The sequence below is a fragment of the Rattus norvegicus genome, chromosome 7 (genome assembly GCF_036323735.1).
Source record: "Rattus norvegicus strain BN/NHsdMcwi chromosome 7, GRCr8, whole genome shotgun sequence".
In the NCBI taxonomy this organism is placed as follows: domain Eukaryota; kingdom Metazoa; phylum Chordata; class Mammalia; order Rodentia; family Muridae; genus Rattus; species Rattus norvegicus.
Window position 1 is genome coordinate 22,239,314 of NC_086025.1, and position 22,369 is coordinate 22,261,682.

A 22,369-nucleotide genomic window follows, 5' to 3' on the forward strand; every position below is an offset into this window, starting at 1 on the left:
GTCTTAGGGTTTTACTGCTGTGAACATACACCATGACCAAGGCAAATCTTCTAAGGACAACATTTAATTGTGGCTGGCTTACAGGTTCAGAAGTTCAGTCCACTGTCAAGGCAGGAACATGGCAGCATCCAGGCAGGCATGGTGCAGGAGTAGTGAGAGTTCTACATCTTCACCTGAAAGCCACTAGAAGACTGGCTTCCAGGCAGCTAGGATGAGGGTCTTAAGCCACACCCACAGTGACACACCTACTGCCAACAAGGCCACATCCCAACAGTCCCACTCCCTGGGCAGAGCATATACAAACCACACTTTCAATGTGTTTCATATCCCTGTCAAGAAGTAGTAAACCCAATGTACACAACTGGAGCAACCATTAGCCACAGAGGGAAACCCGAAAGCAGGTAAGTCTAGCACGCTGTGCTTCACCAACAGTAAAATCAAGATCTCCACAATGGACTGTTTAGAGAACTTTTTGCCAAGACTATGAGATGCCACCAAAGGGGAGTGGGGGGGGGGGGGGGGGAGTCAAGACTACAGAATGGCAGCATAGAGCGATTCCAGCAGCTGTAGGGTTGTTAAGTAAAAACTCCAATGTGGGGTGGTCTAGCTTCCTGTGAATTGTTGGCCAGGGAGATAGATCCCCGAAGTTACTGTCACTAACCTTGGATGTATACCAGAGCTAAATGGTCACCCCTACTACTAAGGACACCAAATGCGGACTTCGAGACTAGAGCACCAACCTAAGCTTACAGCAGAAAGCAGTACTGCAGTCCCCAGCAGTGAGCATTCAGGGTCAGAGGGTGCTGTTCAGGCCACAAGGGAAAGCCAACTCCTACAGACTCACTGGCTAAGGACCCCCAAGTACTCTACTACCTGTGTGTCAACACAGGAACAGCAGGTTCAATCTGCACAGGCACAGCCAGCCATCTTCCAACTGCCTGTCTAGCCCCCTCCAACCTGGGGCTAAAACCTATGTCCACACACGTATGTACCCAATCAATCACTGTGCTGGTTTAAAGGAGAATAGCCCTTATACATTTGAATGTTTGGTCCTAGTTGGTTGACTGTTTAGGAAGAATTAGGAGCTGGGGCCTGGTTGGAAAAGGTGTCACTGGAGTGGGAGAGAGGGGAGACAGGCTTGAGGTTTCAAAAGCCCAGCCAGGCCCAGTCTTCTGCTCTGCTGCCTGGTGCCCTGTCCTCCCCAACACTCCCCCCCCCCACCCCCGAGTGTCAGACTCACCGTCTACAATGGACAGGAAGCCTTGCGATTACATGCTTTCTTCTACTGTTTGCTTTGGTCATAAAGTGTCTTCACAGAAATAGAAAAGAGTTATCCTGAGAGTGTGTGGATCAGTCATGCTGTAGCTACCAACTGCAGGTGAAGGAAGCCTTTCCTTGCTGTGGGCAGCAAGCATGTAGCCCATGATGCCCTGCACACATGGCGGACTCTCCTCAGTCAGGTAGTTATGCATGCCCTCGAACACTTCGCTCTGCTCAGCTCTCAGGGAGGTAAAGGACCAGGATACCTTTTTCTTTCTAGGGGCTCAGGGACTATGAAGGAAGGTACAGTAAGGGTATTAAGTGCTGGAGGGCAGGAAAACTGTAGTCCAGGCTTGATACCCTAACCCAGCTTGGCTATGGAGCAGTAGCTGCTGGGACCAACCAGAGACTCTGGCTCAGAAGGGCAAGGATGAAGTATCATCAGATGGTATTGGCAACCACCAGGATAAGCGACAGAGGTTACCATCTCCAAGTCACAGGGAAACGGTTCCTCTACTCAAGTGGTCTCCTGAACAGACAGCTCACCTTCCCACCTCTGGCACTTGCTAGCCCTGATGACGTCATCTAAGACTGGTTAGTCAGTGAGACAGCTACCCACGTCATCCACACGCTGTAAGCTCACTAACTGGAGAACTGGAGTCATTCAGGCTGACAGTATTATTACAATTTGACACGACAATTTTTAACATGACTTCACACTCATATACAAGACACTGATACAGCACACAGTGGTTTCAACTCTCTTTACAGAAGGAGCAATGATCAGTCTGCTCTAACAGGTTGTCAATGCTATCTATCCCTTACAAATCTTTAAAAGGCAGCTTGGGTTCTCCTAAACTAAACAGAGGCACTGTCACACCTCAGATATCAGGGGCCGCCATCCTGGGCTTGTCTGTAGTACCCAGTCCTACGTAACAAACTGCAGCCTGCCCTGACACAGAACATACCCAAACCCAGAACTGGCCACGGGTTCTTGTGAGCAACAGCTCCTTTCAGCGTGATGAGGGAGTTACGGCCCACACTCTAGATCACATCAGCTGGGGCAGACATCTGCATGAACCAATCTGGTCCTTTCTCATTTCCCTTCTCAGTGTCCAAGGACACTACCCTCTCTGCAGCCATGCTCTGAGCACTTTCTATTTAAAACACACCTGGATTCATGAATTTCTTTGTGACTCGTGAGAACTGAAGCCAATCAGCCCGGGAAGAGCTCCCCCAATCCCTGGGTGGGTGGACAGGGAGCGTCTGCTCCTGTGCTGTGCTTAATTTCACTGCTTCTTTTTTTTACTTGCCGGACTGTCCAAAACTTGAATCTTGCCTTTGCCACCTTCTGTGTTCGGAAGCTTAATGTTCTCGATGGTGACTTCAGAGGGAATGCAGTCGTCGTCTTCAGACTCTGAACTGTCCCCAGAACTGTCCTGTGAGCTCTCTTCTGGATTATCGTCCTCTTTCGAATCTTCTGACTGATTCATCTCAAATAAGGCCACGTCCTATAAAGAGTGTGGAGAAACGTCCTTCAGGGCAGTTCTGGAACAAGCTCTAATGGAGCAACATGGCAGGCGTGGAGAGGGCTCAACAAGCAGGAAAGGTGCTCACTGCTTTCCAGAGGACCCCAGTTCAGTTCCCAGTACCTGTTAGCAAGTGGCTCTCAACACCTCTAACTCCAGCCTCAGAAAATCTAACACTCTCTGCTGGTTCTTATGGGCACCCACATAGGTGGGAGAGACACAAATAATTCCTAATAAAACAGAGGGAGCTACCAATATTCACTACACATTCTGGAGCAAAGACTAAGCTGTGCGCTTAATACAAAATGGCACCTTCATGCTTTCAAGGTGCCAGAATCCATCTTAAGTCAGTGAGTGCTCGAAGGATCGGTTTTACTTATGTCTTTAAAAAAGTTCTTCCTGCCTACTACACATCCAACAGCAGTCAGTCAATAAGACTGGACTAGAGCAGTGGTTCTCAACCTTCCTAACTATGCAACCCTTTAATACAGTTCCTATGTTGTGGCAACCTCCCCGATCCAACCATAAAATTCTCACTGCTACACTGTGACTATAATTTTGCTACTGCTATCAATCAACCATATGTAAATATCTTTTTTGGGTCCCGGCAGGTCTGAGACTGAGGGGCTGAGAACTGCTAGACTACAATTAGGCACCCCAGTGGACACTTCAGACTTGATGACAAGAAATGCAAACAGCTGGCCACAGTGACACAGCTACAATCCCAGCCTATGACAACAGTAGGGGGGACGACAGGCAGGATTGACAATGAGGCCAACCTGAGGTTCTCCCGCAAAAATCATCACAACTCTTGCCTTAAAGAAATTTACATTTTTAAACAAAAACCAGCAAAGTGTAACTGGACAAAATCCTGCCCACCACCCACTTCTGTTTAGCTACTGAACTAGAAAGTAGCTGAAGGGGAAAGATGAAATTGTAGCATGCCACAGGCTTCCGACACCAGTCAACCCTGAGCAACTCCTACACCACGGAAACTGTTCCCCTGAACTACGAGCCAACATGAATAGCTCTTCCCTAAAAAAAAAATACATACATATGAAATTGTATAGAATTCAAGTTTTAGTAGCCACAACTTTTAAAATATCACTTTTTCCCTTTTGGTGATAGTACGTTAACACCACTGTATGAAACAGAAACAGCTGGCGTTACCATCTGTATGATGTTTCCGGACGTCTCGTCGATGTTTTCAATATTGAAATGACCAGCTGGAGCAACAGCCATTTCCTTCCGCAGCTTCTCATTTGCCTGGGCCATTTGTGGGAGGAAGGCCTGAACCTGGTCTAACACTGTGGAGGGCAAACAGAGGCAAGCATATTAGTAAATTCTAGACTTCAAAACTCCCAGCACTTTAGAGCAGAGTTAACAACAAACCCATTAACTCTGTATGTCCCTCCACTTCTGAGCCTGCTTGGGCTAGAGGGTGGGTACTAGGCCCAGGACTCCACCAGTTATATTCCCAGGCCCTCTGAATTCCCAGAGCAACACAACGACATCATTTTCCAATTATTCCTCAAATGTTCTGTTACGCTGCCATTCTCAAAGTATAAAATTTTAGAAGGCTGGCATTCAACAAGACGAATGTGTTTTGAAGAAAACAGAATGAGCTAATGGTCAAGAGTGCACCTGGTCTTTACAAGGGAGGCTGTCAGGGTTGGGGATTTAGCTCAGTGGTAGAGCTATTGCCTAGCAAGCACAAGGCCCTGGGTTCGGTCCCCAGCTCTGGAGAAAAAAAAAAAAAAAAAAAAGAAAAGAAAAAAAAAAAAAAAAACAAGGGAGGCTGTCAAGGTTATTAATGAGACCCCATTTTACTTTTTACTAGGTCAGTTACCTGGAATGTTGGTCAGCTGCCCAACTGCCCAACTTTCATCTGAAAAGGTTAACACCAGCCTTCTTAAAGACAAACAAAAATGAAAAGGGGAACAGGCTTGCTATGTAATTATAAATTCTCTATGTTCATACCTTGGGCTGGCTCCCGAGTCCTGCAGAGGACCATGCCTGTCCTCCCTTTGAAGCTTGGGTCACTAATGTTCCTCATCCTGAACAGGCCTATGTTTCTGCAGTCTTGCCTATCACAATCTGCCCTGTGGTGTAATCTGACGTGATGTCCTAGCCAAGCCAAGCCAAGCCAGTAATCAGTCAACTTGAGAGCTGAGGAGAATACCACTGAGAGGATGTTCACCTGGAACCTCCAATAAAGCAGCTGATTGCCACAGCTGTAAAGCAGCACCTTCAGGTTAGTCTAACACCGAGAGAGCAGAGCAGAGACCGGCAGCACATGGAGAAAATGAGCATTGGGATCCAGATACAACTTTTAGTTTCTAACTCTGGTTTCTCTTAAAGCAATCAGAGCTTTTGCTCTTAGGCAATTCAGAGTTCTAACTAATGCATTCAATCTCACCACCATGCTGGTACCAGCCAGAATCTGAGAGAACCTCAACTGAGGAAATGCCTCTGCAAGACCCGGCTGTAGGACATTTAATTAATTACTGATTGATGGGAAGGGAGGGCCTGGCCTATTGAGGGTGATGCCATCCCTGGGCTGGTGCTCTTGGGTTCTACAGGCAAGCAGGCTGAGCAAGCCAGTAAGCAGCACCCCCCATGGCCTCTGCATCAGCTCCTGCCGCCAGGTTCCTGCCCTGCTGAGTTCCTGTTCTGACTTCCTTCAGTAATACAGTGACGTGTAAGTGTAGGCCGAATAAACCACCCCCCACCCCAAATTTGCCTTGGTCTTTGGTGTTTTATCACAGCAAAACAAACCCTAACTAGGACAGAAATGGGTACTGCAGTCATGGGGTACTGCTGTGGCAGAGACCCGACTGTGCTTTTAAGATTGTAGAAGAACTTTGGGCTGGGCCATTCTGTAGAGAGCTTGGAGGAGAAGAATGTTGAGAGCAATGCAGATGGAGGTCTGGCTTGTGACATTTCAGAGGTCAGTTTGAGAGTCCTTTAATGCTTCCCAGAGTATTAAGAGTTATGGGTTCATGAAGCCACACAGCTCAAGTGGGTTCCAAGGATTTGAACCCTGGTCCTCATGTTTGCTCAACAAGCACCTGTTCTGAGCAATCTCCTGGAGTAAATACCTGCCAGGTGTGGTGGCACACACCTTTAACCCACTTCTTGGGAGGGGGAGGCAGAGTTCCAGGCCAGCCAGGGGTAAGAGACTTGTCAGAGGGGAGGAAAAAAACAGACTTGGCATGGCAGCACGTAACTCATTCTAGAATTGGGTGAGGTAGGAGAATCTGGAGTTCAGGGTCCTTCTCAGCTACACAGTGAAGCCTGAGGCCAACCTGGACTACATGAGACCCTGTCTCAAAAGGGGGAAAAAAAAAGATCTTAAGTAACTAGCTGGACCTTTTGAAGTTTCAAAAATACCTTTCATTCAGAAAAAAATTGAAGGGAGGTGATGAACATGAAAAATTCTATTCCTCAGAAAATGGTTTACACAATGTATTTGACTCTCTGGTTTAGTATGAGCCATGAAGACAGGCTATCCCATCACAAAATGGATTAACTAGCCTTAATCAGGGGAGTGTCCTCTAGAGTAGAAAGGAGGTACTTACAAGGGCTCCTTTGTACCCGAACTGTTTGAAGGGTAGAGGCCTTTCTGGAATGAGGCTTAGAGTTGATAAGCAGCTGGTCCCAGACACCTGAAACCACACACAATTAACGGCATAAAACAGCCCTGAGCCACAAGTGCAACTCAGAAATGATAGATTAACAGTGAGAGAGGGGCCATCAGCACAGCCCTTAGGACTACCTACAGTCTGGACCATTCCACACACTGACAGAGAAGGAGCAAACACCCCTGTCTATATATACATCCATCTCTCCTCTCTCTGGCCATCTCTCACCCACCTGTAGTACTCAAATACACACTGGATTCTATCTTCTGAGTTAACAAAAGAGGTTGGGGGGCTGGGCATGGTGGGGCACTCAAAAGGCAGACAAGTGATCTCTGGAGCTCTAGGGCAGCCAGGACTACACAATAGAACTGTCAAGCACTAATTGCCCTTGCAGAGGCCAGGGTTTGAGACCACGCACCCACGTGGGGACTCATACTGGACTGTAACTCCAGTTACAAAAGATCACTTTCTGACCTCGTAAGACACCAGGGATGCACAATCCACAACTTTAAACAACAGAATTAGCAAAACTTAGTCTTCAAGTTTAAAGTTAGAAATGCTTTAATTTCAGCACTCAGAGGCAGAGGCAGGCCAGCCTGGTCTAACAGAGCAAGTTTCAGAACCAGGACAACACAGATTGGTTTTTTTTGAGAATTGTTTTTTTGAAACAGGGTCTCACTACATTATACTTGTGGCTGTTCTAGAACGTCCTATGTGGACCAGACTGGTCTCGAACTCAAGAAATCCCACTGCCACTGCCTCCCAAGTGCTGGAATTAATGAGATGTGACACTAGCGGAAATGCTGAGTGGATTTCCCCGCACACAGGTCTCCCTCCGCCAAGGCCACACTAAGGAGTTTGTACCCAAATCAAAAAATAATAAAAATGGTATTGTCTGCTCTTTACCTTCCAAGCCGGTCCAGACCAGGTAGTCCTTGTAGAGTTCATGAAGAACCTCCCAGGTCCGGACTGGCCTAGTTGTACCCACCACGACTGGCCCGGTCATCCCTGACACCGGCAGAGTCCCCGCCCCCTTAGCGTCCGGGACTCCGCGGCATCCCCGACCCCCGCAGCGTCTCGGGCCTCCTGGTGTCCCCGGTCCTCGCAGAGACCCGACCCCTTGCAGTCTTGGGCGCCTTAGTGTCCCTGAACCCCGCGGCGTCCCTGGTCCCGGGAGCGTTCCCAACCTCCCGCAGCGTTCCAGGTCCTGCAGCGTCTTCGACCCCGCAGCGTCCCCGGTCCCGCCAGCCCACCCCGCTCTTCGCCGCCGCTCACCTCGCGAACCCTCGCTCCCCGCCGTCAGTAGCTCCCTGGACACCGTGATCCGCGAGCAGTCCACAGAAGACGAAGAAACCCCAGGACCACTCGCGTGCTCACCACGGAGCGCCATGCTTCTCAGGCACTGGGAGTGGAAAAGCCCGGATATAGAAAGGCACGGGGAAGGGGCGGGGTCAAGGCGGCAATTGACGGAAACTCGGAGGTGGGCGGTGACTTAGGAGGGTGGGGCGGTGCGTGGCGGGAGCTCCTGCCTGCAGCTGAAGCCTCCAGCCCACGGGGACCGGAAGCGGGGGCGGGCCCCAGGCGGGGGGCGGGGACACCACACTGCCTGGGCGGACCGCTAGGATTGCACGTGTCCGAGTCCAGCCAAAAGGTCTCCTTCCTTACTACTAGTAAGCGTCAGCCCAGCTAGGTTAAGCTAAGCAAACGCAAGCGTGAAGGTGATACGAGGCCTTTGTCGTTATTCTATTTTTGTTTTTGTTTGGGGAGGTTTCTGTGGCCCTGACTTTGTGGCAATCCTGCCATAATTTGTAACTTACAAACGCCAAATTATAGGTGGGAGCCACCACACCCAGCTTCTTTAAAAAAATTTTTTTTTGTTTAACCGGCTGGCCCAAGTTGGCCTCAAATTCACAATTTTGCCAGTTTCAGTTTCCTTGCACTTAAATCTACAGGCACCCGTTTACTATGCTTGCCTTAGTTTGTTGCTTGTTGAAGTCTCACCGAGTTATTCTTCTTGGCCTAGTACTCAAAAGTCCTCCTGGCTCTTTCTAGCCTCCTAAATAGCTTGAATTTAAGGTCTGGATGAGCAGACCGAGCTTAGTTCACTATTCAATGGTAAACACAAAACCCAGCAGTATCATAAATGCTGTTTATATTGCTATATATACAACAAGCCTTTGGAACATTGTCATGTCAAAATGAAAATTGTTCCTGGTGGTAGCTAAGTGGTGAAGTTGTGAAGGGAGCCCTAAGTTTGGTCTCCAGCATCAAAACAAACCCTTAATTTTTTTAAAAAGCTGAAATAAAACCATTGAATGATAAATCCCATTCCTCCTCTCTCCCTGGCCCTGGGACCCAGTGCTCATGGTTTTGCTGGGAACAAGGAAAAGAAACATTTGTAAGCACTACCATTTCATTTTCAGACTCCATTTAAATCATAAGGAGAAACAAAATTCAAGGCCCCACGCACTAGGGGAGCTGGGGACTTCCCTACAGCTGAAGAGCTTTTGTCTTAAGCAGGTGTCTGAGTTTAGACTTCTCGGGAACAACTTGTAAGGAGACAGCTGTCTTGAGTCCAGCCATCTCAAGAGTCCTCCATCTTGCTGAGAGGGTCAAACAGATTCGTGTACTCAGGCCTAGGAACGCACACCTATCCCAAATCTACATGTTTTCTTAATTGTCAGTTAACTGGTAAAGAATATAAAAAATGCTGTCACCTAGACCAAGGTAGTTAAGTTGTGAAAATATACATAACCAATTGCCTGTTGTGTGCTTGTTAATGACATACAGCTGACCTGCACCTTTGTCAGGCTGTCACTCTGAGCTCCGCACCTAAAGTCTAGGAGAAGGAATTAAGGTCCTTAAAGCCAGGTGCCCTGGATGCATTAACCCATAATGTCAAAACACAATTGGATCACACTGCTGTTCTCCCCGGCTCCCCCTCAGCCTGTTAAAATGTTGTACAATCTCCCTTTGGGAGGACGAGTTTCAGCTCCTGAACTCGCTGCCTCCCTGGGAGCTCAGAAAGTAAAGCTTTTGTTTTCAAAGCTTCCATCTCTGAAGTGAGTTTTCTCAGCTCCCACCCGCCCCCCCCAAAAAAACCAACAATTCCTCTTTCCATCTAACTAGAATCATAAACTACTTGGTTTTGTCACTAGCATGTTTCACTGAAAATAATGCCTTCAAGGTTTACTGGAAAGGATATCTTTCTATCTTAATGCTGAATAATATGTGCTTGAATTGTGCACCACGCTTTCGGGGGGGGGGGGGTACAGGGTCTCACTCTAAAACCTCAGCTACATAGTTGAATTCCATGCTGTCCTCAAACACTTAATCCCAAGTGCTGAGATTGCACACAGGCTTTGCTACCAGGACTTGTTCACTGTATGCTTTCTCTGACGGTGAATATTTGAGTTCCTTCCACCTCGCGACAGCTGCGAACAGGAGCAGCAGGAAGTATGCAGTTGTGGCTTCAAGCAGTGCCTTTAAACCTAGTATTCAGGAGGCAGGGAGGCTGGTGGAGCTCCGTGAGTTTAAGGCCAGCCCAAACTACGTAGCAAGATCTAAACCAGCCAGAGCTGCATAGTAAATCTGTGTCTCAAAAAACTGTGTGTGTGTGATGGGGCACATGCCATGGCACAGGGGCACGTGACAGGAAGTCAGGACAACCTAAAAGGAGGCAGTTCTCCCACTTCATTGGTCCTATGGATCAAAAAAGAAAAAAACTATAGCAGCAGACACCTTTACCTGCAAATCTATTGGCCAGCCCAGATAACCCAATGAAAATACAATTAAAGGGCTGGAATATATATTACTTCTTTCTTCTTGAAAGTGGACACATTTTTGTTGCTCATTTCTTGCACTGGGAGTACTCCTCAATGTCATCTTTAGCCTGAGACTTTGTCATAGTTCGTCACCGCACAACGGTAACCAACCATCGGACCTCCACATCTGAGCTCATACACGCCGTATACAGACACACCCAAGTAGAGGACTCGGAGGATGTGTTGCAATTCCCGGAAGCAGTCTACCTAGGCTAGGATGCTAAGTGGGCTATGATAGCAGATAGCTGGCTGTGCTACTGTTGTGGGTATAAGGCTGAGCTGTCTGCCAAGAACTGTACCAGGAAAGAGACATGGACACGCCTCTTTACGATAACCTCTGATCCAGCTGGGAAAGCAGAAGGGCAAAATGGAAACTTCTACTGATCTTTGTCAAACCATGGTCTGCTGGGGTACGCAGGTGAAAGGATGTGTTGCTAACGCAGACATGGGAAAGACTGTCCTCCTGAGGCAGACACAGGTGAAAGGATGTTTCACTGGAACAAACAGGTGAAGGAATGTTCTCCTGAAGCAGACACAGGTGAAAGCATGTTTTGCTATAGCGCACACGTGAAAGGTTGCTTGACAAAGGAGTATAAATATGACCCCACAGACAGGGGGAGACAAGCACTGGTTTGTTCCGCCTCGCTGTTCTTTGCTAACAACATGCGTGTATTGGTTCACCTGACATAGCGTTGTTGAGTTTAGCTTGTAGTAACACGGACATTGAGAGACACTCGCCCAAGAACTACTTGTCAGGGGCCTGCAGCTTCTTGTGGCTCCTGCGGCCTCACCTCAGGCAGGTTGGCGGGTCTTGCGGTTTCTTCAGGCTCTAACTACAGCTTCCTGGTGTCTGCTTGGTGAGAGGACCAAACTGCAGCTGCTGGTTCGTGTGTGGTGTCCGCCTGCGGCGAAGACTGAACTGAAGCTGTTGGTTTGTGTTTGGTGTTTGCTGCCAGACTGAACAGCTAACAAAGAAGACTGAACTTGCCCCCACAGAACTATTGCTAAACAGGTCCACTTCCCCCATATACTGATAACTTTTCTCTTCCACTTGCCTCTGGTGGGTGTTGGACTAGAGGGAAGGTTGAATGCTTACTGAACTAGGCTGCAAAAAAAAAAAAAAAAAAAATGTAAGCCTGCAGAAGGGGGCAGGGCAGGGAAAGCTCCCTATTCCTGCTAGAGTGTAAGGGATAGACCGTACAAACAGGGTTTGTGCTGAGAAGCCCAGCTGGGATCCCAAACCTCGCTATCCACAGGAAGACATCCAGGGAGATGGGAGGGAACAAGATGAAAGTTGTAAGGTTGTGGCAGGCCTTCCCCTTCTCCCTGCTCCCTCTCCCTTGCTAAAAACCTGATGGTTACTTATATTCCTCCCGAGTGCTAGTCCCCAAGGTCTATTCCCTTATTTGGCCACTTCCTCCTCCTAAGGCTGACTACCAAGGTCCAGAATCAAAGTATTGAAGTCCAGAAGTCAGAAGGCCCCATTGGTTCACCTAATTAACATGCTCAGTCAAAATCTACGATGGCATTCTAGCTCCGTCCTAACGCAGAACTCCTTTTTTTTTTTCTCTCTCTCTTCTTTAAAAGTTAAACCTGCAAGGGTATAATTTCCCCTCTTCCCAGGATGTTGTTTGTCTGCCTGAGTCTCAAAACAACCACTTTTACCTCATCTCAGCTTAATAAAGGATCTCTGTGAAAACAGGTGTTTGGGTGTGGTTTGACCCTAATCCAGGGTCCGGGAGGGAACCCCCACTGTTGGGAGTTCTCCTTCAGAAGTACTAGAAGATGCCCTTCGAGTCCAACCTTTGAAAAAAAGAGGGGAACAGTCATGACTCAATTGCAGATGTGGCCCTTAATAATAATAATGGGAGGGGTTAAAGATGAATATGCTCAAAACACATTGTATGCATGCATCATAATCTTAAAATGTTAGCAAGATAGGCTAATATTACTTCAGAAATGAATCTAAACCAGAAGGGCCAAACAAGAATGAGTACTCTTTTTCCTCACCCAGGCCCCTAAAAAAAAAAAAAAATCAAAGCTAACAAAGGGTCCCTACACTTCTCACCAGTCACAGTTGTTAATACTGTCACCTTAGCAGTTAGGCACCAGCATAGGAGTCAGGGGATAACAGGCATTGAGACCGTACGCATCCGTGGCAAAACAATTTCCCACTGTCCAGTTTGTGAACTTTGATGATGCAGCCTTGCCTGCCCTGGAGCTCAGTCAAGTTCTTCTACTTACTTTCTGTTGCTCTTGGTAAAGTCCGAGAATGAGCAAAAGCAACCTGGGGAAAGCCAACACCCTACTCTAGCCTGTGCGGGCGCCTGCTCGCCTGTGCACATGATGGCTAGCGTTACATGGATGTCTAACTGTTTAAATTTTCTGTGGTGAAGAATTCTAAAGCAAAGTTGGACTTCCAAATGTTAAGCGGCGGCTGAGGGCTAGGTTTTGCAATCAGTCTGGTCTTGTACAACTTTAACAAACCTCCTTGTAAACAAAAGCTTGTTTTGCCAGGATGACCTTTTGCTGGAGCATAAACAAAATGTAACATTGTGTTCTTTGCCTTTAAAAGCCCCCTGATTGAGGAGGCTAGGCTGCACATTCCCCAATCTGCCAAGTCTTGGGTGTAGACCTGGCGCCAGTATATGAATAAAATCCTCTCCCTTTTTTTTTTTTTTTTTTTTTTGGAGCTGGGGACGGAACCCAAGGGCCTTGCGCTTGCTAGGCAAGCGCTCTACCACTGAGCCAAATCCCCGACCCCAATCCTCTCCCTTCTTAAAATGTACACACCACACACACGACAAAAAAGTTTTTAAAAGTAAGCTGAGAAGAGAGGGTTTATTATCACCAACACTTTACAGTGCATCATGGAGGAAAACCAAGGCAGAAACTCAAGGCAGGAGCTGGGAGCAGAAGCTGTGGAGGAATGATGCTTTTCCGCCTTGCTCAGCTGCTTCTTCACCCCAAATCCTCTTGTCTCAGCATGGCACCGCCCACAATACGCAGGACGCCCTTACATCAGTTAGCAATTAAAATACTTTGTCTACCCGGCCAGAGACAGTGCAATTCTTCTGTTGCAGTACCCTCTTCCCACGTGACTCTAGGTTTGTGTCACTTGACAGCTAAGGACAGCTATGGCGGTTCACCAAGTTGGCTTCCAACTTGTGTCAGTCCCCTTGTTTCTGGGATTACAGACACGGACGTGACACTCCTGTTTCTATCCACCACGCCTATTTACCCAGTGCTTAGCATCAAACCCAGGGCCAAGTGTGCACTCGAACTGGCCTACATCCTCCGCCACTGATCTTTGTCAAAGTTGAAAGGATTTTGGTTATTTCCATATCTTTATATGCACAGTTAAATTTCTAGGATCTTTCCTGAAGTTCCAGTGCATTTAACGCTGGGCTGGCTTTTTAACCGCTCCTCGAAAGTATTTAGAAAATGCATTCCGAATTCAGACACTGTCCCTGCATTTCAGCAGAAATGTTTACAACAATGCAGACATATAATAAAGAATAGAATAAACCTCTAGGTGGAGACAAATTCTTGTCTCCTTCTTAAAGTGTTAATTCAATAGAGTTTGGCTAGGGGACCGTCCCTAGGAAGATTGGTTCATCTTAAGATACCCGGCTTTTCCTTCCCAGAATTCCCACCCCCTAACATTGTCCTCCCTAGCTGAGCTGCCTAGAGGTGCAGCTAAGACAGCCCGCCTTTCTAAAACCTAATTATTTCTTCTTTTTCTTTCAAATGCTGACCAGAGCCTAAGTATATTTTTAGACTCCATAACTAATACTTTGTGCTTCCTTCTTCTTTTTCCTAAGCTCCCCTCCTGGGCATGTGGCTGCATGCCACCATGTAACTGGCCTCCAGTTCTGCCTTATCTCAGCCCACACGGGGTTTCTTCCTCCTTGTTCTCCTCCTCCCTTCAGGCTTGGAAATTGGCCTGGAGTTTTCCTTTTTAAATGTTAATTAATTGTCCCTGAGCTTCTGTGTGCCATTCTTTTTGTACTAACAAAGCTAAGAACCCCAAAGAAAGGTCCCTGGTTCCTCAGGTATTCTCTAAGGGCTCTGCTGGGATTCCCCAAGATTTCCAGTAATATTCCTTTCCTGTCCTTTAAATCCTTCCACTGTCTGGAAAAACAACCCCGTACCTGGGACTCTAGTCTATATTAAAAAAAAAAAAAAAACAGGGGGTTGGGGCTTTAGCTCAGTGGTAGAGCGCTTGCCTAGCAAGCGCAAGGCCCTGGGTTCGGTCCCCAGCTCCGAAAAAAAGAAAAAAAAAAAAAAAAAAAAAACCACACACACACACAACAGAAATGAGCTTAAGAGGGAATACATGCAAGAGTCAAACTCCAGGAAACGACTGGACAAACATTTGTTGTGCCATGTTAGCGGACGGAGTACAGCCTGTACCCTTCCCCTTCCTCGTCCTTCGGGTGCCATCTGCTTTGATCTAGTTCCCGTTAAGAATGTTTTTGCAACATTCGGATTTCAAATGGTTATAGGCCCTTCCAGTTACAGGCTCTCCTAAAAATACAGGCACATGCTCGTAATATCTGCTATTCCCTTTGAAATAGCCCCCACAGAACACTACAAAGTGGGTATGAACTGCAGATTTAGCCAAAAGTATGGAACGGATGAGGCCAGAGACCGCTGCAGAGACTCGATGCTGACACAGTGTATCTTTGTACCTCTTTTCTTTCAGCGATACTGCAGACTGCAGAGCAATGTGCTAAGTGTTGGTATTCGGTCTAAGCTCCACCCCACAGCTACATGGGAACTGTCAGGTATGCTCCGCCCCACAGTTGCCTGGCAACAGCCAGCTGTGCCTGACCCTGTGTAAGAGGCTGCTTGCCCCTCCTCTTCCTCTTCCTCCTCTCTTACCCCTCTCTTCCTCCTCTCTTACCCCCTCTTGCTCTTTTTCTTCGCTGCTCTTGCCCCCTTCCCCACCCCAATCCCTGCCCCCTCCACGTGCCGGTGGCCGGCCGCCTTTCTGCTCTTCTACTCCTCTCTCATTAAACCTCTCCGCGAGGAACCATGGTGGCTGGGTGTGTTCTGTCCCAGCACCGGAGCACGAAACCCTAACACTAAGCCCTTCCATAGTCGTCCGTTCTTGTTTTTGTTGTTGTTTTGCTATAATTTCTTGTTTATAGAGAGCTTGTAAAAGCAGTGCTTGTATACCTATTATACTCATTCCAAAAATGAGTATATTTTGACTCCCTCCTCTTCCTCCTCCTTTTCTTTTTTTATTGGGGGCGGGGGGGGTGTGTGTGTGCTCGGATTCAACCCAGGACTGGTTTTTTGTTGTGTTTGTTTGTTTGTTTCTTTGTTTTTGGAGACAGTTTCTCGTTGTGTTGCCCAGGCTAGCACCAGCCTTACCTTGAAGTCACAGATATATACTTGCCTCGGTCTCCTAAGTATTGGGTCTAAAAGCCGGATTTGTAAAAGCAGGTTTGTAATGCCAGCTACTGAGAAGCAAGACGATTCTAGGAAGTCCGTGTCCTAGCAGAACCTCAACCAAGTCAATTATAGAGTGTATTATGCAGTTACATTCGTCAAAATTAAAAAAAAAAACAAAAACTGGGGGCTGGAGAGATGGCTCTGGGATTAAGACCATTGACTGCTCTAACAGGTCCTGAGTTCAAATCCCAGCCATCACATGGCGGCTCACAAGCATCTATAATGGGATTTGGCGCCCTCTTCTGGTGTGTCTGAAGACAGCTATAGTGTACTCGTATAAATAAAATAAATCTTAAAACAAAAAAAAAAAGAAAAGAAAAATTTTTGATTCTTTTTGAGACAGAGTTTCTCTTGTGTGTATCCCTGACTGTCATTCCGTAGACCAGGCTGGCCTTTAACTCACAGAGGCTAGGTTTAAAGGCACGTGTCCAGCTTAAAATTTACTTTTTAATATCTTTATTTTTATTTCCTGAACCTTTTACCTGCAAGTGTGTCTGTTTGCCGTGAGTGTGCCTGGTCCCTCAGAACTGACCATCGGATCTCCTGGAACTGGAGTTACAGGGAACTCTGAGCTAGTGCACAGGGGCTAGGGAATCGAACCTACAAGAGCATCCAGCATTCTTAAGCACTGAGCCATCTTCAAGATTCCTACCGTCAGATCCTAAATAAAATAGGTCGCATCGGGCATGGTAGTATGAGGCTGGAATCCAAAGTATTCGAGAGGCAGAAGAAGAAGAATTTCAAGTTTCAGGCCAGTTGGAGCTACATAGTGACACCATCTCTTTCTTTTCTCTTTTCTTTTTCTTTTTTTGAGACGTGATTCTCTGTGTAACCCTGGCTGTCCTGGAACTCCCTCTGTAGGACAGAACTCAGCGATCCACTTGCCTCTGCCTCTGGAGTGCTGGGATTAGAGACACGTGCTACCACTGTCTATCTAGCTTCCTTTTTTTTTTTCAATTAGTAAATTATTCTGCTAGAAGTGAAACCAGAACTGAAACCCGAAATGCAAATAAAGGCAACGTTAACAGAAGAAACTTCAGATGTGTTCATTCATTCATTCCAAGTGGATAATGATCGAATACTCTCTCGGGGCTGACAACACCACTCGAGTATGAAATAATAATATAGTTGACAAACCTCAAGAGGTGGACAGGTGGGGAAAGCGTCATGGTTTGGTGTTTTGGGTGATAAGTAGCATTCAGTGGCCAGAGACTCTGACGGTCTGGCAGGTATAGGTCAGGGGAGGTTTTTGGAAGAACAGAGTCTTCTTAGTTAAAAAGGAACAAGAAGTTTAAAGTCTGGAGGCGGGAACTCAGTGGTCCAGGTTGGCAGAAACCTAAGGCAGCACGTACAAGGCAGACAGAGTACCTTCTGAAGACACTGGGAGCAGGCAGTACACAGGGAATGACCTGGGTGCTCTTGGGAGAAAAGCTCAGTTATGAGTCAATCACCAAGAGACTTGGTATCAAACAGTCATGCCCCACTCCCGCCCACAAACCCCCACCCCATCTTTCTGAATGCCCTATCCCTTTTGAAGTAAGGTTTTTGTTTTGTTTTTCCTTTGGCGTGTGTGCATGCATTTGTGTCTGTGTGTGAATGCAAACATGGGTCATAAGGCGTGGTAGAGGTCAAAAGGCAACCTTGGTGTTAGGTCTTACCTTCTATTCTATTTGAGGTGAGGCCTCCTGTTCACCAGTTGTGGACACAGGACCAGCTGGGCTGTCCGCTTCTGGGGTTTCTTTTTTCTCATCTCCCTTCTCGAAGTGAAGGAGTGTTGGGATTATAGACACATGCTACCACACCCAGCTTTGTGTAGGTTCTAGGGGATTTGAACTCAGGCCAGCAAGCTTGCATAGCAAGTACTTTTGCCCCCCGGGCCATCTCTCTAGCTCCTTTCCTTCCTTATCCCCATCCCTAAAATGTATCTTTCTGTGACTATTGATCCTTCTCATTTCAGTGTACTATTATGTCCCCTCAAATGTCTACAGATTCTCCCCACCTTCAAACTTCAGAAAATGCTTCTGCTCTGTAAACTATGGCTCTGCAGGTTTCCCTGGCCTCGTAGCTGCAGGTGTTGTATTGCGTGTTAAGTTGTCCTCTCTGATGTCAAGGCAGTGGTAAACTCCGGAGTGTTCTCCATTGTGGTGTCTGTTGGTGCCGTACATGACAGTTCTAAACTCCGGAGGTTGTTATCTGTTTCACAGATGTGGAGCCTGAGGGTGAAGCCTCAACTTATCATTCACAGAGTATGGCTAAAAACAGCACCCCTTCTGTAACACGACTGTATTACTGTGCTACTGTAATATTGCTACTACTGGACATAGGGTGTCTCGTTAGCTCTCCTGAATTCCCTGTCTATCTCCACTGCATCAATGGGGATTCCGTTCTTCCAGCCGCTCAGCCTCAAAGGCACACTTCAAGGCTCCTTCTGTCCCCTTTCCCACTTTTCCACGAGCAAATCCTGCCTTTTGCCCTCACTTCCACAGACACCTGTCTGCAGCCCCCACACCCTCTTAACCATTTCCTGTCTGACAACCATCCCTCTTACCTGGATTTCTAAAGTACTGTCTTAGGGGTGGTCTGCCTTGGCCACAACAATCCCACTGTAATCAAAATCACTGAGGGCCACCTCTTCTTAAGTTCTTCAGAGGACTCTTTCCAATCCAGAGTCAATGGCCAAGTCCTTACCATGGCCTGTGAAGCTCATGTCCTGACACCTGGTTCTCCGTATCTCCTGCCACTTCATTCCAGACATAGGATTGTGTACCCCGTCTGTTCCTCCCCCACACCCAATGCCAGTCCGTCTGTCCATCCATCCATCCGTCCATCCATCCATCCGTCCACATGCTGACAATCATTCTACCCTCTCAGTTGCTTTCTGGAGCCTACTGATGTCTCCTGAATAACAACAGACACATTCCTGTCTCAAGACATCCGTGTCTGTATTTTCCCCGCATCTCGTAACTGCCTTCTTGTTTCTTTTCGCTCAAGCTGCGAAATTCTCTCTGATTATATTATGACTAAGGAGGACGTTTACTCCAAGTGAAAGAAAGCCCTCCTCCTACGGCCTCCCCATCCTCGCTCCAAAACTCTTCTTCTTTGGGTGTGGGTAGAGACAAGGTCTACCTGTGTGTAGTCCTAGAACTCATTTTGTAGACTAGGCTGGTCTTGAACTCATAGAGATCTGCTTGCCTACTAAAGATGTTCACCACCACACCTGGCCCAAAACTTTGAACTCCGCTTTCCTAGTAATCATCAATATATAGCTAGATATATTTAATTTTTTAATTACATATATTGTTCACGCATGTGTGTGGACATGCCACAGCACACGTGTGGAGGTCAGAGGACAACTTGCAGGAATTGGTTCTCTCTACAGAGTGTCTCCCGAGGACTGAACTCAGGTTGTCAGGCTCCGTGACAAGCGCTTTAGTGGCCATTACACAGATAAATATTCTTTTGTTTGTCTTTTCTCAGGAACCCTGTGAGCCAGTCACTTGTCTCTCCTTCCGTGAATGAAACAGAACTGCAGTCCCAGAGCAGAGGATGGAAAATCACATCTGATTAAGTACTTAATAGATATTTGTAGATGGATGAATGGTGACATGTGCTTGGCACACAGGAGTCTTGTAATAGCTACTTGCTCTGTGAACACTGTTAGGTCTCCAGACTCAAACAGTTGGCTTACAGGTGGTCATTAACATATCAAAGTTGACGCTGGCCACCAGGTTCTCCCAGGATCCCTCAGTCCCTACCTGTTACAGGGTATGGCAGACATACCCTGCCTCCTACCCTGAACGTTTCCAGCTCAGGGGCTGGGTTGCCCTTATCCCCACTGCCTTTCCCTATATAATCCAGCCATTTTGGGTACCTGGCCCTACTGGTCTACCCTTTACTCTCCTGGCCAGTCTCTTGGCCCAGGCCATCTCTTCTTGGTTCTCCCTTCTCCTCACATGGCCCGGCTCAGTCTGGCTGTGTATACTCTCCTATGTCCCTACCTCCGATTACACTCTTCCTTTTATCTATACTAAACTTCTTCCCCCACAACACTTAAGGGCAGTCATGTCCTTTCCTTTCCTTTTTTCCCTTTTTTTAGATTCATTCATCTGGTGATGAGAACAGGGGGAGGGGGGAGTTTGGGGGAGGGGGAGTGACATTCACAAGCCCTTCCCCCAGCCCACCCAGCCCACCCCCCACCAAGAGTTGATCGGAACCAAGCTGCTGATCTGACTCCTAAGGTATATATGGATCATTTGTTTCTGCTGGCTTCTGCCACCCACCACATCTGATTCCAAATTCTACAGTCCAGTTTTTCAGTTGCTGTTTTCTTTCCTATACCTTCCTTCTAACCATCTGTCTCTCAGCATTCTGGGATCTGGCCCCACTGTGCCCCTCAACCTGGGCACCTCTAGCCTCTGGGCATGTTTCTCTGGTTCCTGCAGCCTGCCGCACCTTCGGAGGACATGTCCCTTTTCTCCTGCTCTCTCCCCTTTCCTCCTCTACCCGATAAATGTCACCCTGAACTGCCCGCTTTGTTTACTGTGACTACAAAAGCCACAGCCAGGAAGCTCCTTTCACCCTCCCTGGGCTCCAATCCGAAGGATAAGGATTTGGAACATTTTTCTGACAAGTTTCCCATTCTGCTTGGGGACGCCCCAGATGGAAATTCTTATCACAAGGATACTTTGTCTCCTTTTATATGGAGTAAACAGCAACAGTTCTCTAAACTATTTTGGATTGGTGTGGGTTTTTGCATAATGACCAGATCGGAAGGCTATAAATGTCTATTCAGATGAACAATTTAGAGATTTACACCTAATTACTTATGTCTTTGCTAACCAACACCAAGCTTCTAAAAGATTTAGATAAGTAACAAGATCTGTTCGATAAGTAAGGTTTATAAATCCTTCGGGTCCATCAGGGTCACAGTAATATTTGTGCAGCTCCTCTGTCTTTGCTGTTTGTTAAGCTTCAGTTATCTGGATGAACTAAGTTATAAAAAAAAGAATTGTGATATTCTGTAATGGTACAGTATGAGGAGATCAGGAGAGTTCTCGAAATCTCTTGATAGACTGTATTTATGGCTTAAGTCTTCAACTCAATGTTTTAAGGCTCAAACTTAACAGGGATACATCTGTACATTCCTAGTCTTTTTTTTTTTTTTTTTTTTTTTTTTTTTTTTTCAGGAGCTGAGGACTGAACCCAGGGCCTTGCCCTTGCTAAGCAAGCGCTCTACCACTGAACTAAATCCCCAACCCCTAAATTCCTAGTCTTATAAAAGCAGCTGACTTGGGGCTGGGGATTTAGCTCAGTGGTAGAGCACTTGCCTAGCAAGCGCAAGGCCCTGGGTTCGGTCCCCAGCTCCGATAAAAAGAAAAAATGAAAAAAAAAAAAAAAAAAGCAGCCGACTTATAAACTGCTAGGCAATTCATTCAGTGACAAGCTTTAGCTATCTTCTGTATGTGTTTTCAAGGTTAAGCCTAAACTCAGGTATACTTTTTTTTTTGACCCAAATGATAAGATATAATTGCCCACCTAAACATACAAAGCCCAGTACACATCCCTCAAGAACATTCATAACAACCTGTAAAGTACAGCGTGGAATCTTAACGTCAGCCTCCATGCTGTTCCTCGGCTACTCTCCCCTCCACCCCTCTTCCGTTTCTCTCAGGTATACTTAATACATAGAATGATCTTCGGACTCTTCAGAGATGGGCGGGATGTGGCATTTAAAGTGTTTAATAAAAAGCATCCCATTATAGAGACCTCTGCCTACCTAGTGGGAACCTAAGGTCTCCTAAGAAGGTAGTTGGAACACAATGACGCCACCTAAATCATGGTAACACTAACCACTGGGCAAAGCTGCCCTGTGCCTCTCCAGCTGGGAGGGCTCTGCTCAAACCGGACACTTTTGGGTTGATTGTCCTACTCTGCCCGGTCAAAGGTCAGTCCTCCAAGTTCCTCCATTCTATCAGAATCTATCAGGCATCTCTCGGGACAACTGGCACAAGCGCCGCAAGACCGGGGGTAAGAGAAAACCCTACCACAAGAAGCGGAAGTATGAGCTGGGACGGCCGGCGGCCAACACTAAGATTGGCCCTCGCCGCATACACACAGTCCGAGTTCGAGGAGGCAATAAGAAGTATCGTGCTCTGAGATTGGATGTGGGGAACTTTTCCTGGAGCTCTGAGTGTTGTACTCGCAAAACAAGGATCATTGATGTTGTCTACGATGCATCCAATAACAAGCTCGTCCGCACCAAGACCCTGGCGAAGAACTGCACTGTGCTTATTGACAGCGCACCGTACCGACAGTGGTACGAGTCCCACTATGCACTGCCCCTGGGCCGCAAGAAGGGGGCCAAGCTGACTCCTGAGGAGGAAGAGATTTTAAACAAAAAACGATCAAAGAAAATTAAAAAAAAATAAGATGAAAGGAAAAAGAATGCCAAAATCAGCAGTCTTCTGGAGGAGCAGTTCCAGCAGGGCAAGCTTCTCACCTGTATTGCCTCAAGACCAGGCCAGTGTGGCAGAGCAGATGGCTATGTGCTCGAAGGCAAGGAGCTGGAGTTCTATCTGCGGAAGATCAAAGCCCGGAAAGGCAAATAAACTGCCATAGCTCGTGTAATAAAGGTGTTTGCTGTTCTGTA

At 47.1% G+C, this 22,369-nt stretch overlaps 1 protein-coding gene and 1 pseudogene across 2 annotated transcripts; one reads left to right on the forward strand and one right to left on the reverse strand.

Annotated features, from left to right (window-relative positions):
* Positions 1 to 1,922: 1,922 nt before the first annotated feature.
* Positions 1,923 to 7,837, reverse strand: Nopchap1 (NOP protein chaperone 1). Of its 2 annotated transcripts, none has more exons than NM_001422894.1 (4): positions 7,709 to 7,837; positions 6,371 to 6,457; positions 3,960 to 4,096; positions 1,923 to 2,771 (listed from the first exon to the last, which is right to left on the reverse strand). In NM_001422894.1, the coding sequence occupies exons 1-4, from the start codon at positions 7,821 to 7,823 to the stop codon at positions 2,550 to 2,552; spliced, it is 561 nt and encodes a 186-aa protein (NP_001409823.1). In that variant the 5' UTR covers positions 7,824 to 7,837; the 3' UTR covers positions 1,923 to 2,549.
* A 7,026-nt stretch (positions 7,838 to 14,863) lies between these two features.
* On the forward strand, positions 14,864 to 22,369 carry LOC120093766 (40S ribosomal protein S8-like; annotated as a pseudogene).